The sequence below is a fragment of the Neovison vison genome, chromosome 5 (genome assembly GCF_020171115.1).
Source record: "Neovison vison isolate M4711 chromosome 5, ASM_NN_V1, whole genome shotgun sequence".
Lineage (NCBI taxonomy): Eukaryota > Metazoa > Chordata > Mammalia > Carnivora > Mustelidae > Neogale > Neogale vison.
The window spans coordinates 114163727-114181198 of record NC_058095.1 but is presented as its reverse complement, the minus strand read 5'-3'; the positions used below and the strand labels follow the sequence as shown (position 1 = coordinate 114181198).

Sequence of the window (17472 nt, the reverse complement as noted above, 5' to 3'; positions counted from 1 at the left end):
GCATATGACAGAACATGGCGGCTCAGGCTTAGTTTTCCAAGACTCCTCAGTCACCCTCCCAGAAGGGACCAGTTAAAGGCACCGATTCTGTCAAGGGCTCTCTGAATGCTTAGCGGGGTCAGGCGTTCTCCCCAGGTTTGAAGAAGGGGCACAGGCCGGGGAGACATCCAGATGGACTCTGCTTATAGTCTTGACTTTGACAGCAGTTCTGGCACTAACAGCCTCCTGCAGGGAAAGCCATGGTTGCAGGACACATGGCTTGGGTCACTCCTAAGAAAGGCCATTGTCCCTCACCCAAGGCAGGCTGTAGTGAAGCCTGAGAAATGAGGTTCTGACCACGGGACAAACTGCAGCCATGTCTGCAAACAGAGCGCTCGGGCTCTGTCTGTCCTGGAGGGACAAAAGCCCTGGAGCTGAGTGGCCTCCCGCCTGCCCCAGGAACCCCACCCTTCAGCCAGTGTCTTTCTTTCTTTGGTCCCCACGACATTCACCCTGATGGAGCGGCTGCCCTGCGCTCCGCATCCATTCTGAGGTGTCTGACCAGGCCAAAGGACGTCCTAACTGCCACCAAAATTGGTCAGAGTCCCTCACCTCCCAAGGGGTCACTTCCCTCTTGGGGACATGCCTGAACTGGCTGACACTTTCTGCTTATGAGATGCCTTTCTTATTTGATTTGTCTTCCTAAACCCTGAGACATCCTCATCTCAGAGGCGAGAAGACAGCCATCTGAGAGGCCGGAAGCACGCCTGAAGTCACGGGGCTTGTGAGCAGGGGCCGCTAGGCTTCCGCCCTGACTCATGCGGAGGGGTGTTTGGAGGTTCTCGGGTGCATCTGACTAACGGAAGCCAGGGAGGCCTTCTCATCACAGACGCCGGCTTCTGTCTGTCTTCTGCTCATCCCTTGGCTCATGTGACTTATGTGCTATTCTCATGATGCCAGCTGTGTGGCTTTGCAATCGGACCTTGTTGGGAGAGTCTGATTTAATGATGTTCAAGTGACAGGACCAGTGAGACCGTCACAGGGCGGAGCTGATGTGGTTTTCAGAGAGAAGCTGATGTCATGGTTTTTATAAGCAGCTGGGGAATGGCAAGTCATGAAGAGAGGGGGCCAACAGTGGGCTCAGGAAATGCAAAGCTGGCTCTCTTTAATGTGTGATGACGGATGGGAATGAGCTGTACTGTGGCGACCATTTCACAAGATCTACATATATTGAATCAGTATGTCATACACCTGAAACTAATATAATGTCGTATGTCCATTATACCTTAATTAAAAAAAAAACCCCAAAACTTGTTCTCTTTGGAAAGGGAGAAAAGAGAACCGACTCAAAGAGAAACAAAGAAATTTTTTTTAAGAAGCCACACTCATTTTTCAAAGGTCTTTGATTTTTTAATGCTAATAATATGTGAGTGTTTTTAGGAACTGTTATAAAAACAGCTTCTTCCTAAAGTCTGAATTACAGATGCTGCTACAGACTTCTTTAGATGCTTCCTAGAGGTAACCTTAATACTCCCATCGTACAGGAGGAACATTCTGGGTTTAAGAGGCTCCCGCTGATCTCATTCCAGTCCTCACCAGGATGGAACTCGGGAATTCCACAGCTCCTTCTTCTGGAACCTCCCCATGGCTTGTTCTACCTGTGTCCTATGGAGTGTGGATCAGCCCTACTTCTGCAGGGCAAGAAAGTGGCTTCCAAGCAGGATTGTGGCCTCTCAGGGGTGTAAATTCTCTTTGGAAAAACCCACAGCATAGGGTAAAAGTTCTCTTGGCAAAATGAAAAAAGAAAAAACCCAATTGGTTGGCTTCCCCAGAGATAGGGCCCAGGTATTGTGGGGCGGGGCCCCAAGTTCAAGTTCCTTGTCCTTGCTAGGGAATCAGCTCCCTATTATGCACGCTGCTGTGCCTACCTCTGTAACCCAGATTCCAGAAAGGTGGAGCTTCCCTAAGCAGAAGCACAAAATTCAAGTGCAAAACTGGGTGTCTCCAAAAAAGCAGGAGGACAGAGAAGCAAGCCTCTGCCCTGACAAAGCCTTCTCCGTGCCCTCTCGAGAGGATAGAGAGACCACATATGTAGCCTCAGGCAAGATCAGCACACCCCACCCCACCCCACCCCACCATGCGCCCGTCTCATGCCTGCATGCAGTGTCCCAGGCCCAAGCTGCAAGCCCCTCACTCCCTTCTACTTCATGCCTGGTCACAGTCCCTCTCTGGAACCTTCCTCTCAGCTGGGGCCTGGAAGAAAGCGTGTGAATGAAGGAATTCAAACCAAGACGAGCATGATGGATAGCCTCTCAGGGCTATTTGTATTTTAAAAGAGAAGCCCCTCTCTCTGGGAAATGCAGCTCCAAAGATAGACCTCAGATGTTAGGGGCGAGGAGCCAGGCCAGCTGCATGGAGCTGTGTTCTAGCCAAGTGACTGACTGTCTGCTCTCAGGCCGTCTTGTGGAACTGCCACAAACTCCCAGCTCTGCAGAGAGCCTTCCCATTTCTTCCAGTCCACACTGAGAGTCAGAGAGGAAAAGAGATCCTGTGGTTTGGGCCCTGCATGCTGAATCGTAGATCTCTATGCTTGAGCTGGCACTGTATGGACATGCATAGTCTATCAGTGTTGAAAATAGTCGTTCAAAGACATCTGAGTCCCCAAAGGACACTTTTCAGGTAAAAATCCTTTCTTTGTCAACTGCAAAATAAATGCGTGGGTTTCCCAGGCCATGTATTAGTTAACTAAGTCTCAAACCTTCCCGGGTATCCCTTGTCCTATGCCCTCTTTATTTTTTGTGTGTAATACCCTGGAATCCGAGCATCCTGGCTGGCATCCTGCAGAAGCCCGTGGGTTCCTCACCAGCCCTGGGCTCTGTGAGAAACCCCTCACCCCACTCCCTAAACCCCCCAGGAGCCAAGGCCAAGGCTGGTCAACAGGCTGCTTCCCCAGTGCCGTTACTTGCTTTCCACTGGGCCTGCACGGGCCCCTTTCTGGGCCAGTGTTTTCGGGGCTGAATTTTACATGGGCCAGAAAATATTTGGTAAGAGGAAATGGACCTACTAGCTTTGCTAAGACTCAGTCCATTCCTGGAGCCCCAATGATTAAAAATAAAAAAGTCTTAATTAGTGTGGGAATGAAGAAATGTTCTGTCTTGTTAAATTAGCATCAGGATTTATTAATATAAATATATTGCACTTAAAAACCCAACTTTAATGTCCTGAATAAACATACTTTTTTTTTCTTCAACTAATAAGGCCTCACATATGGCATCAGGAGACCAATTACACAGAGGAGTCCTGACAGCCTCATTATTTGCTTGCACCATTCTGGCCAGCATGAAGGGGCAGACCTGCTCTGGGATGTTTGGACTGACATCTCCCCCTTCCCTTTCCAGGTCAAACTTGGCCACTGATTCTAAGGCTTCAGAGTTGCCCGGAATTTTAAGAAATCCCGATATTATCCTGAAACTCTTCTGGGCTTACACCCACCATCTCCAGAGTCAGAGTTGATCGGCAAACACGGATTGCCTTTTCGGGGAAAGAGTGGGCAGCCCCAAAGCTCTTTGACAAAGCCAGTGAGAAGAGAGGAGACTTGAGGTAAGCAGGACCATGCCTGGGGGGGTGGGCGATACCCCGCAGAGCTGATGTGTCACCTGATGACATTTCTTTGATCCGAACGAACAGCACGTTCCCGCCACGGTCTGGATCCGAACCACCTCAGGACAGAGTTCTCCTTTGCTCTGAGTGGCCAAATACCACAAGCGCCATTCGACTTTGAGATTATGTAATGCTGACATTCCAAAGTTGACGTGTGGCTCCGAGGACAGACACGGTGTCTATTCGAAGGTGTCAGCCCCAGACGGGCACTCGGTGTCTAAAGAGAGTGTCAAATCCTTTTCAGCTGGAGAGGATTGCCTGGCAAAGCATTTTTTTTCCCCTCCAGAGATTTTTGTTTATAGGATTTAACAATGAAAAAAGGAAAAAACCACACACACACACACACACACACACACAATTGCTCATTGTTCGGCTTGCGGCACAAAGGTCAGCTCGGGGCACTCAGTAGTTTTCCAATTTCTGACCCTTTTTGATCCCACTGTGCAGATCAGCAGATAAGGAGTTTTATTTTAAGGCAGCAAAATGCAAAGTAAGAGACAATGGGTAGAAATGTTGTGAATGACTGTCCAACAGAAGTATCTGTCCAGCTGATGGGGGAAAGCCCTGCTTGTCCAAATTGAATGACATTTTTTTATAGCTTTTAGAAAGCATATTTTGTTAGGGACACTGCATTGCTGGGGCAATGGGTGTCGGTGTCCAAATCCTCTGTTCGTGGGGTTCCGGAGGCAAAAACACACTGACATGATGTGGTTCTTGTAAGATGTGTGATGCACAGTCAACTCAGTGGCTCTGTGAGATCTAGAAGCAGGGACTAGAGTGTTAGAGATAATTTGGTTCAGCTGTTCAAGTTTAAATTCATTTTAAATAGATGAAGCAACTGAGACCCAGAAGTGACAAGTCCAAGTTCACACATCACAGCAGCATCTAGAACTTCCTTTCCACTGACTAATCCTACTTGGAGTTTATAAACTCTTCCACCACAAGATCAAACAGTGGAATTCCTTTCCATGACCTAGAGTACTTTTGCCACAGCAAATCTGCGAAAGAAAAGTAAAGGAGAGGCAATGGTTAAGACCCTTATGCTAACACCCTGGCCAGAAAGTGGGAGCAGATTAGGTTCTCCATCGAAGCATTTTAAAAAGCCAGATATGCTACTGGTTGGAAGAATTTTTGTGGAAGTGGACATTTTATTTCCTAAGATGAAAAAAAGTAAGGCACAATTCATTAAATACAAAGGGACATGTGACTATTCTTTGATGCAATTCCAGAAAAAAGTTTGTCCAGGCAGGAGTTGTTGGCTTAGCATTTGTGGAATCTCTCTCCTAACTGCAATTGTTGGGCCATAACGGCAACAGGACACACAGGAGACCACCCTGGTATTGCCCCCAGTCCCATACCTCTCTGCTCCCTTCTCGGGGGAGTTTAATTCTGGCTGAGCTGACAGGTGCAGGAAGGAGCCAGGTGGAGGGAGGGTTGAGGCCTCTGGAGCTGGCCGTTCGGGAACACTGACCGTGTTGTCCACGGAGAACTGCTTCTAAATGGCTTTCAAAGCCCTCGGGTTTGTTCAGAGAAAATCCCGCTGGCATTGATGGATCTCTCCTCCTCTGATGGTTCACAGGAAAGAATGAAATGATTCATGCTGAACATGGGACAGGCTCAAGTACTCCGGCTCGGATCCACTCCTGGCTGGAGGTGCCCCATGTGTGATGAGGTCATCTTGCTGGGGCACACAAAAGGTTCTGGGCGGGGGGGGGGGGGGGGGGAGGAGGGGGAGGGGGTACACACTAGACAGCGGCCATTCATAGCCTTCATTCCTCCTGGTGCTTACGGGTCACAATGAACCTTCTCAGCATTACACGGGCACTACAAGACCGAGCTGGTTCAGAAGGTTTTCAATGGAACCCCCCCTGAGGCCAACAATGCATTTATTATAATGTCTTGGCCCTAAGAAGGGCCTGGGAACAGCTTGGAGTGGCCTATAATTAAGTACATTTAATAATAAAGACACAAACTTCTTAGGTATTCCAAGAAGTGAAAATTATACTCTTCTCAGCTCCTCTCTCTCTACTCCCCTCCCCCACCATCTTTCCCTTTTACAAATAAGTCAGGAGTCACATGTTTTTCTTTGTTTGTTTGTTTTAAATGACAATTGCAAGGATGTCTGGCCAGTGGGGTAAGGGAAATTGAATTACAGGAGAACATTCTTCCCATGTTTAAAAAAATGGCCTCTGCTAATTCAGGTAGTTAGGGCACAGGCAGGATTTGTTAAAAGGCCGTTCTGTTATGGACTTGCGGATTCTGGGCAAAGCATTTTGGGGCTGTGGCCCTCTCGCAGAGGGGACACCCCCAAGGAGTTCAAGTTGTTGCTTAGCCTAGGAAGGCCCAGTGGGAGGTGTCCCTCCAGCAGTGGGTCCCCACGCGCACTCCTCTGAGTGCCTGAATGGGTTCACGGAGAGTCCCAGGGAGAGAAGAGAGCTCTCTGAACCGTGGTCAGGCTGCAAGAAAAGGAGCAAAATCTGCAAGAGCTCATCTTTGAGGTGGGAAGCAAGCATGAAGGGGGCCAGGCCAGCCCTGAGCTGCCCCGCCTGACTGTGAGGAGAAGTAAGACGAGCCATGCGAACTCACTGAACGGGACTGCAATGGGAATCTGATCGTTTTTATTTCTTTGACAGCTGATCGGGAGTTGGGGTGGAGAAACAAACCGGTGTTTTCTTTCCTATGACTGACTAAAATGAAATGAGCCTGTACAATTTCATGCTATATGGGCAAATAAGGTAATATTATTAACAAGACTGATTTTTCCAACTTGCGACAAGAAAGTACCCATCCACTGGTGCTCCCCGCCATTTTGCCTGCATCGCTGGTGGAGAGGAACTTCTTTTATGGTTGAACAGAGCCTGACTCTGGCTGTAGCATTTGATTTTAAACAAAATGACATCAGGCCTGTTGATAAATAAAGGTCAGCCTAAGGTAGGTGGAAATAAGGTACACTTGGAAAGAAAAAAGAACGAATCTTGAAAAAAAGGTATTTGTGTGTGTGTGTGCGTTTTTTTTTTTTTTAACAGCTAAAGAAACCTCCAGTTCCCATTAATTCAAACATACTGCCTTGTTTTTACTCTGCTTTAAGTAAAACCATGAGCGTTTGTTATTTCAAGCATTACGTTTTTGACACCAAAGTATGTGAAACTTGTGAGAAGCACTGGAAGAACAAGGAGATACAGGAAGTTCGAAGCAAGACAGCCTTTAGCATTCCATGATGGCAGCATGGAAATAGGACATTTGCTCTTCATTATTTAAAGAGTCTTTTAAAAAGTCAAATGGGAAAGGAAGCAATGCAGGGATCTTTTGATTCCTTTTGGCTTTGGCCAAGAAAATGGAATTATTGAAAAAAATCTAAACTTTTTTTTAAAAGAACTGCTGTTAGGAGGCTTTGTAGTAGGTTAAATACTATAAAAATCATGGAGGAGAAAATAAAATTAATTATTGGACAGGAGCAAGTTGGGGGAGTTTACAGATTTTTATCTCAATGGCAGAACATGGCATCAGAAATCACTTCTGTTACCTCAGGTGACCAGTCATTGTGTTAAGGCAAAAGCAAGGAATTCTCTTCCCCTCTGGTTTCTGGATACAAACCAAGCACCATAGTTCTCAAATTGTCTTTGTTGACTCCTGACCTTTTTTATAAAACTCAGCTCAACTCGCTTTCCCCAAGAACCCATCCCCGGTGGTAGATTTCCATGCACAAGCTCTCCTCCCGCTGCTTCCCTGCATTCTGATTCCTGAGCGAGCCCAGGAAGAGCCAGGAGTGCCAGAGTCCTCCAGGCAACGCGCAGGGTCACAGCTGTCGTCTTTTCTTTGGCGGGCTCTTTATTCCTATCTTATTTTAAGTCCCGGGGTCATCAGGGTGATGAAGGGCCTGCCCTAAACAGTGGACAGCATGGTGGAGGTGAAGATCTGTTGTAAAATCTGGGGGATGTCCTTGGTATCCATGGCAATGAAGGACCGGCCAGCTGGTAAAGTTCTCTGAAGCCTGCCCGGATAGAAAGGGAAAGAAAAATTACCATTGCAAATGGGGGCTCCCCTTCTACTTCCTGCCTGTAACCACAGCATTCAAAGGAAGTTTTTACTTTCTAATACCTTGCCCCTGCCTACCACGGAATGGTTTGTCAGCAGGCAATGAATGGCTGGGAAGGGCCACAGAACAGAGGGATGGAGGCACACTGAAAGCAGTGAACCAAAAGAAAGCTCTCTTCAGTGAGAAAATCAGTTAATTTGAAAAGAAGTTTCCTTCCTTTTATTACTGTCATTTCCCGGTATTCCCTTGGCAGAACAGAGCCCGAGGGACGAATCTGGGATTAGCTCACCTGGGTCCAGCAAATACATGGACCTCACCCTGTGCTTCTAAGTGCTTTCCCTGCCTTAGAACACAGGCCCGGAAAACGCTGCCCAGCCAAGCCCAGGTGGTTCTTTCTTTCCTTCTCTCTCTCTCTCTTTTTTTTTGAGGGGGGGGGCTCACATCATGCAGTGTGAAGGGCAATCTGGCTTGCGCAGTTGCAGCTCTGATGACACCAAGGTTATATAGGCTTATGATAATTCTTTTAAATGGCGATTTATCATCTGGAACAAAGGGCCATTTCTGAAAGCAATGAAAGTACAAGACACAGTTCTATCCAAAAGAACGCCTCCTTTCACTGTGCCAACAAAGTTTGGTTTTGGAATGACATTTCATAAAAGTCAACCATCCTGTGTCATATCATACATTTGGCATGCCTGGGAGACCAGCTAATTCTGCAACATATCTTTTGCCAGTGGATGTTGGACCATTTCCCTAGGAAACCACAAGGGTATTATTGTACTTTCTTAAGTATTCAAACAGGATCTGTTCACTAGAAAGACAAAATAGCTATTTCAGCTTAACCAGTATTTGCTGAACTTGCTGTCTGCTTAATACTGGGCTGGTCCTGAAAGAAATCTGGGTGGAAAGGGCATGGCTTGCATTCGAGAACATGAACATTCTAGAAGATGCTAAAATATAAACCTGAGAAAAATGCAGTCAGTTGTAATAAACTGACAGTAATGACATGAAACTAAGGCAGTTCTTAAGCTTATTCTGCAATCCTGCAGCGGCAAAGGGAAAAGAAAAGATGCCAGCTCTTTGGAAGCTAAAACGTGTCCTAGTCTATACAGGACTCTGTATCTCAGAGTGTGACAGGTAAAAGACAGGAAGAACGAAAAGCTATGTGTTCTGGGCAGGAATGTTATTTTTGGGGGGTGGGGGAGCTCTACTTTCATTTGTGTTTTCTGCTTCATATAACTATTTCAAATGGAGAAAAATCACAAGTTCTTTCTGCTTATAATTCAAAAAGATAAATGTTGGTGTGTTTGAGAATATTCAACACGTTCAGTGTAGCGTCTTACTATATATTCTTTCCTTTTTAAAATTATTTTTATTAACATAGAATGTATTATTTGCCCCAGGGGTACAGGCCTGTGAATCCTCAGGCTTATACATTTCACAGCACTCACCATAGCCTACTTATTCTGTCTTACATTGTCTCCCAGTGCTTCACCTCCCTGTCTCCTCAGTGAGAAGGGACAAATACACATATAAGGGGGGGATAGCTAAGATAGATAAATATCTATGTATTATCCATGCATGTGTACCCATGCATATTTATGTGTATGTCTCTCCATGTCTATATATAGATAAATACTATAAATATATACATATATACACACACACACATTTTCTATATCATTTATATACACATTTTATAGACACACATACATATATACCATCTCTCCTACTGGGAAAAGGTTGTTACTTGGATATGATGTTTGCGACTTTGAATATGATTTGAACATGAAATCATATTTGGAGTAACTGAACTGATTAGAACTGAGTTGAGACCTCAATGTTCAGGGCCAAATATATAAAACATTGTCTAATTTATCAGCGGACAACTCAGTTTGTTAATTATTCTATGGTTGGTTTAAATAGAAGATGGAAAATAATTAATTTAAGATTATTATTGCTCATCCAAACATAAGAGAGGGCGCTCTGTCCTCTCAACTGGACCACCAGCCCCTCGAGGGTAGCAGCCCTACGGGGTACTCTTCCCTCTGCCCCCCTCCCTCCGCCACTGCCCCTCATGACACGGATCCCATGAGACAGCATGTGTCAGGCAGGTATTCAAGCGTCTCTCTGTTTGTCCTTTGCCGTATCCCGAGGTGGCCCTTACCTGGTTGCTTGATCGCCTAAAGATCCAATGAAAATGGCAAAAGCATTTACTTGAGGGTTGCTTGTCAGGATCTGGGCAAACCTGGCAGGATGTATTCCGTATCGTGACAGGTTTGCATCACTTAAGATGATGACGAAGTACTCATCGGCTTCTTCTTTGACAATCTCCTTGATGGCATGTTCTGTCCCCTCTAATGTGTGGTCCCCACTCATGCAGAACTGAGCATGGGCGTGCATGGTCTGGGAGGAAGAGATGGGGCACAGAAGCCACACGTAAGAAACTTTGTAAGCAAACATCATGAGATTTCCATTAATCAGGAGAATGCACAAATACCCATTATTACACTCGAACAGGAAATATCTAATTGAGCGCTATTTGATTTGCACCTTAGAGTGACAACAGTACACAGTGATATTCGTATGTGGTTAAGACTTTTGTTAGAAACAGGAAATGTTCCCAGACTCCCCCAGCAGCACTGACTCTTGAAACTCAAGCTGCCACTTAAAGCAAAAAAATCTAAGAAAACATCAAACTTGGCATCTCTCTCTCTCTCTCACAGACACACACACAGACACACAGACACACAGACACACACCCACACACCCACACAGTGGTAGGCAGAATTCCACGATGGTCTCTAAGATTCCCACCCCCTGATATATACAGCCTGCATAGTCCTCTCCCCTTAAAGGTGGGCAAGATCTGTAAGCAGACATGACACAGGAGAAAAATGAGGAATGGGTTGAATTCCTAATAAAGTTGTAACACTAAGCACCGCACTTACAACAGCTATGGAGGAAATTTACTTTAAGCTCGCGGTGTGTATGTGTTTCTACTGTAGCTCTAGGTATGTGAAATTGAATTTATCATCAGAAGATACTAAGGACATAAAATTGGGCTTGGAGAGTTCTCTAAACATGGTCATTCTTTTTCTTTAACTGAAATGTGTAGGGGCTGAGCAGAACTGCAGAGGGTATAGGAGGGGACCCAGGCTGTAGAATACAGATACAATCCCAAGTACACTGAGAATCTGTAGGGAATAAAGTTGAAAATTTATAGGGTGGAGAAAAGGATTTTAGGCGTGATGAATGTTTTCCCAGTTTAATGCCTAATATGATGAGTGTTTTCCCAGTTTAATGCATGAATATGCCTGTAAAACAGGAAGTCTTTTTCTTTCCTGTAACTCCTGCTGCCTCGTGAATCTTTTCAGTGATCAGCAGATACTTTACCTAATCTGGTAGAAGTTTTCACAACAGAGAGGTGACTTAATGCATTTACCTTCAGAATTTCTAGTCTTTGTTTATTGTCCTTGGGCATTTTGTTAAGTGGAACTAGACCAATGTTGTAGCCATCTCCGGAGTGTCCAACGATGTCATACTACAGACGAGAGAATCAGAGAGTTAACAGAAGAACTGTCACCAGACCTGTAAGCCTCCGACTCTCTGGGCGGCCACTAGACATAAGGGCTCCACGGACGGCCCCGGATGGGTCCAGAGAGACAGATGTGTGTTTATCCACAAAGGCAGACAAACTCCAGGCTCCTTCACTTCTGGTCCATCCTCTTCTTGATTTCTGCCCCAACAGGAGGTAGAAAGTATGACAAGGGCTTTGGGTGCTACCAAGAATTCCATTCTTAACTCTCAGGGGAGAGTTCAAAAAAATCACACACACACACACACACACACACACATGCACAGTGGTAGGCAGAATTCCAAGGTAGCACCCAGGATTCCTGCCCCCCAGTGTACAAGGTCTGCATAATCCTTTCCCCTTAAGTGTTAAGTGAGGGCAGCACCTATGAATATGATAGGATGTTGCTTGTGATTATTTATTTTATGCGGCAAAGAGGATTCTGCAGATGTAATTAAGCCTGCTAACCAATCAATTTTGAGTTCATCAAAAAGGGAGATTATCGGGGTGGGCCCAACTTAATCATATAAGCCCTAAAAAGCAGAACGTTTATTCCAGCTGGTAGCAGAAGGGAAAGACAGAGAGACTTGAAGCATGGGGGGATGGGACATGTGAGAATTATCTGTGGCTGAGATGGGGCGGGGGAAGATGGGGATCTAGGAATGACCCTGGCTAACAGCCAGCAAGGAAACTGGGACCTCAATCCTACAATGACAAGGAACTGAACTCTGCCAACAATCCAATGGGCTTGACAGCAGAGCCTCTAGGTCGGAAGCCCAGTCTGACTGACATCCTGATTCCAGCCTTAGGAGATCCTGAGCCGAGAACCCAGCTGAGTCTTCCCAGACTCCCAAACTCCAGAACCAGGGCCTGATAAATGGGTGTTGCTTTCAGACGCTATGTTTGCAGTTAATCTGTCACACAGCGATAGAAAACACGTAGCTTTTTTTCCCTGAAGGCAAAAGTGAAATGTATTCACCACAGAAATCACAGAAAAGCACAAAAAGGAAGATAAAAATTATTCAAGATCACATTAGTCAGAGATAACATCTGTTAATGTTTTGTTGTGTAAGTTTTGAGGCTTTTATTTCCTTTCAATGTATGTGTAAGAGGTTGTACACTCACACACACACACACACATTCACATCTACAGCAACAGAACTTTCAACTGAAATGGATAACGTTCACCATGTGGGTTTTATAATCTGCTTTTGTACTCTAGTGTATGACATATATTTTTTGAATTTAGGAAATACCTTCTTAATTCTCTGTCTCACAATGCATATGAGAAAAGGCCAGAGCTGAGTGGGGTGCAGCATTTTTATGGAATCTGGAAAGAAGTTTGGGACCTTGAAGCAACTCTAACTGGAGCAAGGTGGTTTCTAACTGTTGACTCTGCTCCCAAATTCCCCTCTCCTCTGCCATCTCCCTCTAAGAATGTTCATAATGCTGATGTGAAAGTTAGAAGAGACGTCAGGGTATCTGGGCTAACTGCGCATATGCAAAGAAAATCTCGAGTGTGGGCAAAGATTTTTGGGAGTATTGGGAATCCCATAGAGGGACAAAATTCCTAAGATTCACTGTTTTCTATTGCCGAACTGACCGCCCACCAACAGCTGTCTTCTGAACACCTAGCATGTGCAAAACACGACTCTAGGTGCTGTAGGGGAATGCAGTAGTTTCCTTTCATGTCTATTCCTTTTTAACTGCTTGAGTTCTTTGAGGCCATGCCTTATTCATCTCCGAATTTTAGTATCTGTACGAATGCCTGGTGTGTTTATTGCAAAGATGCAATCATATTGGGGCAATAAGAAGTCTTCCTTTCCCATGTGGGCTACATTCTTTTACAAATAATCTGTTTGGAAGCTGGAATGCATTTTCCCCACCGTGTGATAAATGGTGGTTAGTCCAAGCTAGCTGACAAAAAACCCTGTACTGGAACCGAAACCATTGTACTTCAAATACAAGAAGTAGAAAAATTCCCATTGAAATAATTTTGTGCAAAAAAGAGGGAGTCAGAAGGCAAGCTGAGTTCGTTGTGGAGCGTGCTGGAGTTATGCATTTGGGGAGGCATGAGAGTGGAAGTCAAGTTCATGGAGTCAGAGATGTGGCTGTCCTCCCCAGGAGGCAGACATGTCTGTCAAGGGCAAATGCACAGAGAGAGGAGGGCAAAGGACCCCTTTGACTGAACCCTGGGGAGTATCCTCCTCAGTGGGTGGAAGAAGGATACTGAGCTGAGTGGAGAAGACAGGGAAAGCAGCACTTGGTGAAGTGGGATAAGGAGACAGCCGTGGAGAGACTGTATGTAGGGTCTCAGGGAGGGGTTTGCAACTGTGCTGAATTATGGTAACCACAGCCTTCCCAGAGAATGGTGACTAGTGACCTCTGGGCCTAGAATCAACAGCGACCTCTGTGGGGAAAAGATCAGTGAAAAGTTTGTGGGATAAGAAAGAATAAGGAAACAGCATCTAGAGGGAGTGTTGGGGGACAGCTATCGGTGCATTTTATGGGCGGCAGAAAGGGTGTCATGGGGAAGGAGCTCAGGGTCACAGTAGGGCTCTAGTTTAGACAAGGAGGGAGGACACTCCCTTTTCTGAGACCGAAAAGGGAGAAAGAATGGGAATGGACAGAGATCAGTGTATAATTGGAAGGGGCAGGTATACGAATGAAAGCCCACGTAAGATATCTAAATATTTAAAAATTATCAGGCTACAGATCATTAAATAAGATCATTCTATTCTCCTTCTTTGATCGATAAATACAGATTATAATGACCTGGAGAGCCAGGACTCCTTAAATTCTGTGCAAGAACAGGGGGGTGTGGGCGGCATGGCCCCTGGCTCACAGCCCAGGCCCTTCCCTTGCTGGACTTGGCTCTGTCCCATTCTGTGAGGTGCCTCCTCAGCACACGTGTGCATACCTAGCTCTCTCGCAGCCACACGCCATCATCGCCCTCTACACAGTCAGAGCTGGGCCCAGGTCTTCACAATATTGGCTAGTCTGCCCTAAGAAGACAGACCTACGAAAGGGACCCGCATAGGCCCTGGAAGCAGGCTTGGGCTCATCTGAGTTTTCTTGGGGAATCCCCAAAACCAGGAGCAGGATTGGAAAACTGGCTCTAACTGAACATACCCCACGGGCCCCACAGACTCTCTTCACTTCATGGGAAGGGTATGGTCAGAGAAGAGCCAGAGTAGGGTCTTGTGGAGGGGCTGGGACAATATTCTAGGCTTGGTTTTAATATTTTTTTAAATTAATACTAAAGATGATACAAAAGAATTGAAGAGAAACTGACCAGTACCTTAAAAAAGCTTGATAGCAAATGCTTTTTAGGGATGTAATAAATTCCACATGTGAAAAAGTATCTCCTTAGGATAGTTTGCTATCAGTCTTTGAAAAGGTAACAGAATTTGAACCCTAAAAGCTGCACAGCTCTTGACAGTGGCTAACTGCTGTACTGGCTTCAGTAGGCGCCTAAGGTCCCTGCCTTCAGCACCGGCATTGGCCCGGATGTGGAGGAAGCCTGCCGGATTCCTCCATGGACACATGCTCGAGGCCCTATCAAGTCTGACGGGACAATGGTCATGGCAGGAACTGTCTCAAGCCAAGAATAAAGTTGTCCTGAGAAGGTGCCAGACAGACTGGCTTTTGTTAGGAGCCTGGTGAAGTCATCTGTTCGGCGGGATCTTACATAGGAGGGGAGAAGATCGGTTCCTCGAAACTGAAGTGGGTTTCTCTTATTTGGCTGAGGCAAAGGGCTATAAATGTATTAGACTTTCCCCTCCCTATTAACTGAAGGTTGAAATTCTTCCTAATCAGATGACTGTGGATGAACCTCTACGAATATGTATTTGACCGTGTGGTCTGCTCACGGGGCTGATGTAACTGGTTACCACGAGGAAAAGAGCTGGTTATTAAACAAAGAGCAGCCAAAGTTGCTTCTGGAGGGTCTTTATCAAAAACAGATACTGGTTGATTAAATACTTCAGAAACATTTTAGTAACTATCCATCTATCATTTGACTGACTGATCTACCTACCTACCATTTAATTATTTGCCCGGGAGAAGAAAGCATACTATACTTTTTCACACAAGTGAGATAAAGATAGGTGAATTACCCATCTCTCTTTATTTCTTCCTCCCTCCCTTCTTCCCTTTCTTCCTTCTTCCCGCCCCCTCCTTCCTTTCTTTCTTTATGGTAAGGAAAGTGCTATTTGCAGAAGGATCTGCCCTTGTCTGTGCTGGGTTAGCACTGCAAAGGCAGAAAAGACACACCTAAAGAATAGGATGAGGCTTATAAAATGGTTTGCAGGCTCTGGTTCTCATTTTCCAGACAGGCTTGGGGATTATTCTGCGCCCAAAGTAAATAAAATGCTTGAGAGGAATCCAAAGTATGTCCAAATGTGGACCATTCCCTGGTGTTACTGTAGATCATTTTAAGCTTTCATTAAGACCAATACTTCTATGTCGTAATTATCTAGTATCTGCTCTCCAAGGACCCCAGCGCGTTTCACAGAGAGAAATTTGCTAATCCTCAAAACTGTCTAGGCTAAAGGAAAGAAGTACAGTAACTCATTCATTTCCCTTCTCTAACCCCTGATCCTGCCATTCCCCCTCCACACCCCCGTCTGGTTCCTGCTGTGATCACGGCTGAATCAGACTTGCCAGGATCTCAAGCACACTCTGCATGTGGAAGATCATGGAGTCATTAAATAAGAGCCTCACGGTCATTATCAACCCCCCTAATGTTTAGATCATAACCTTTTTTGAGCAGCTAAAAATTTATATCGTCATGATTTCTCTACTTCTCAAGGTCTCCCCTGAGTCCTTGTAAAGTCTTGCTTTTAGCATACACACATAAATAATAAACCACAGTAGTAAGGGACAGCCTCAATGAGAGAAGGCCAATTTTAATACTTATTTGCTTTAGAAGCCTGCTTAAATGCCCTTTTGCTGTATTTTCTTTTGAAAATCTCATTCATTTAGAGAAAGGTGTAACAAATGAAAACAAATGCTGAGTTTCAGTCAAAAGTCACATTTATCACCAAGTAATAAGGCGGATTTATGATACGGAGATTGCAAAGAGATCTCAGCTTAGAATCAAGATCTATTAGCGTCTTTAAAAAAGATTTTATTTGAGAGAGAGAGAGAGTAAGAGAGAGAATGTGCACGAGAGACGAGAGGGTCAGAAGGAGAAGAAAACTCCCCACTGATACACTGCTTGATCCCAGTACTCCCAGGATCAGGAACAGTGACCTGAGCTGAAGGCAGATGCTTAACTGACTGAGCCACCTAGACATCCCTAGCATTTTTTTTTTTTTTTAATGAGTAAGATTTATGTTTAGGTTTCTATGGAGAAGGATAATCATCTGCTAACTTTAGGAAAGGTTATGCTTTATTACACATCCACATTATAACTAGGTATGAGACAGCGTCTGAGGCTATTTCCGAAGACTGACGATGTGTGAAATTCTCATCTCCTTCTAGAAATCCAAATTACCATTCTAAGATGGCACCACTGACAGTGGTTAGCAAAGGCTTAGGAGATGAATATGTGATTTCAAAAGTCAAGAGAAGTGCCAACAGAATCCTAAGGTGTTAGCTAGCCAATAAGCTACAGTAGCTAGTTAACCTTCCATTGTATCATAGAAGTCAACGTAAAAACAGTGATGACTTGAAGGTCAAGGATTCTAGACTTAGCTCTGATGTTAATAAGCTTTCTGACCTAGGGCAAGTCACTTTTCTAAATTTATAAATGATGCTGGTAGAGATGACCTCTAACATTATATGCTTTTAAGTCACTTAACCTCTCTGACAAATAGGAATAATCTCTGTTTTATCTAACCTCACAGGGTCACTGCAAGTATAGAGCAATACATTTAATGAGTAGAAGGTCAATGTATACTTCTTCATAGTTTATAAACTGCTTCTATATATCTCATTTCATCTGGATTCTCTTCACAACCTTTGGGGTGGGTATTCTTTACCTCATTTCACAGATGAAGAAATGAATGCCTGGAGAGATGAACAGCATTTCCTAAGGTCAGAAATTGAGTGTTGGCAGAGGTGGGAGCCGAACCCAGGTGCCCTGACTCTAAATCCAAAGTCTTTACCATAGAGAAATAAATAATCATTCCCCAGCTGTTCCCTTCCCTATCATCCCCCCTACCCCCAACCTCTTTGGTCAATATTTCTACCACAACAGTGGAGTCCATTCTGA

The 17472-nt window shown here is 45.0% G+C and overlaps 1 protein-coding gene across 2 annotated transcripts in view; it reads right to left on the bottom strand.

Moving 5' to 3' along the window:
* Window positions 1–5572: 5572 nt before the first annotated feature.
* VWA8 (von Willebrand factor A domain containing 8) overlaps window positions 5573–17472 on the bottom strand; it is a 330223-nt gene continuing 318323 nt past the window's right edge. For both annotated transcript variants that reach the window (XM_044249814.1, XM_044249815.1), the window contains 3 exons: window positions 11121–11219; window positions 9843–10081; window positions 5573–7630 (listed from right to left, as the gene is read on the bottom strand). In XM_044249814.1, coding sequence (XP_044105749.1) covers window positions 7522–7630; window positions 9843–10081; window positions 11121–11219 — 447 coding nt within the window. In that variant the 3' untranslated portion in view covers window positions 5573–7521. The remainder of the gene's footprint in view (window positions 7631–9842; window positions 10082–11120; window positions 11220–17472) is intronic.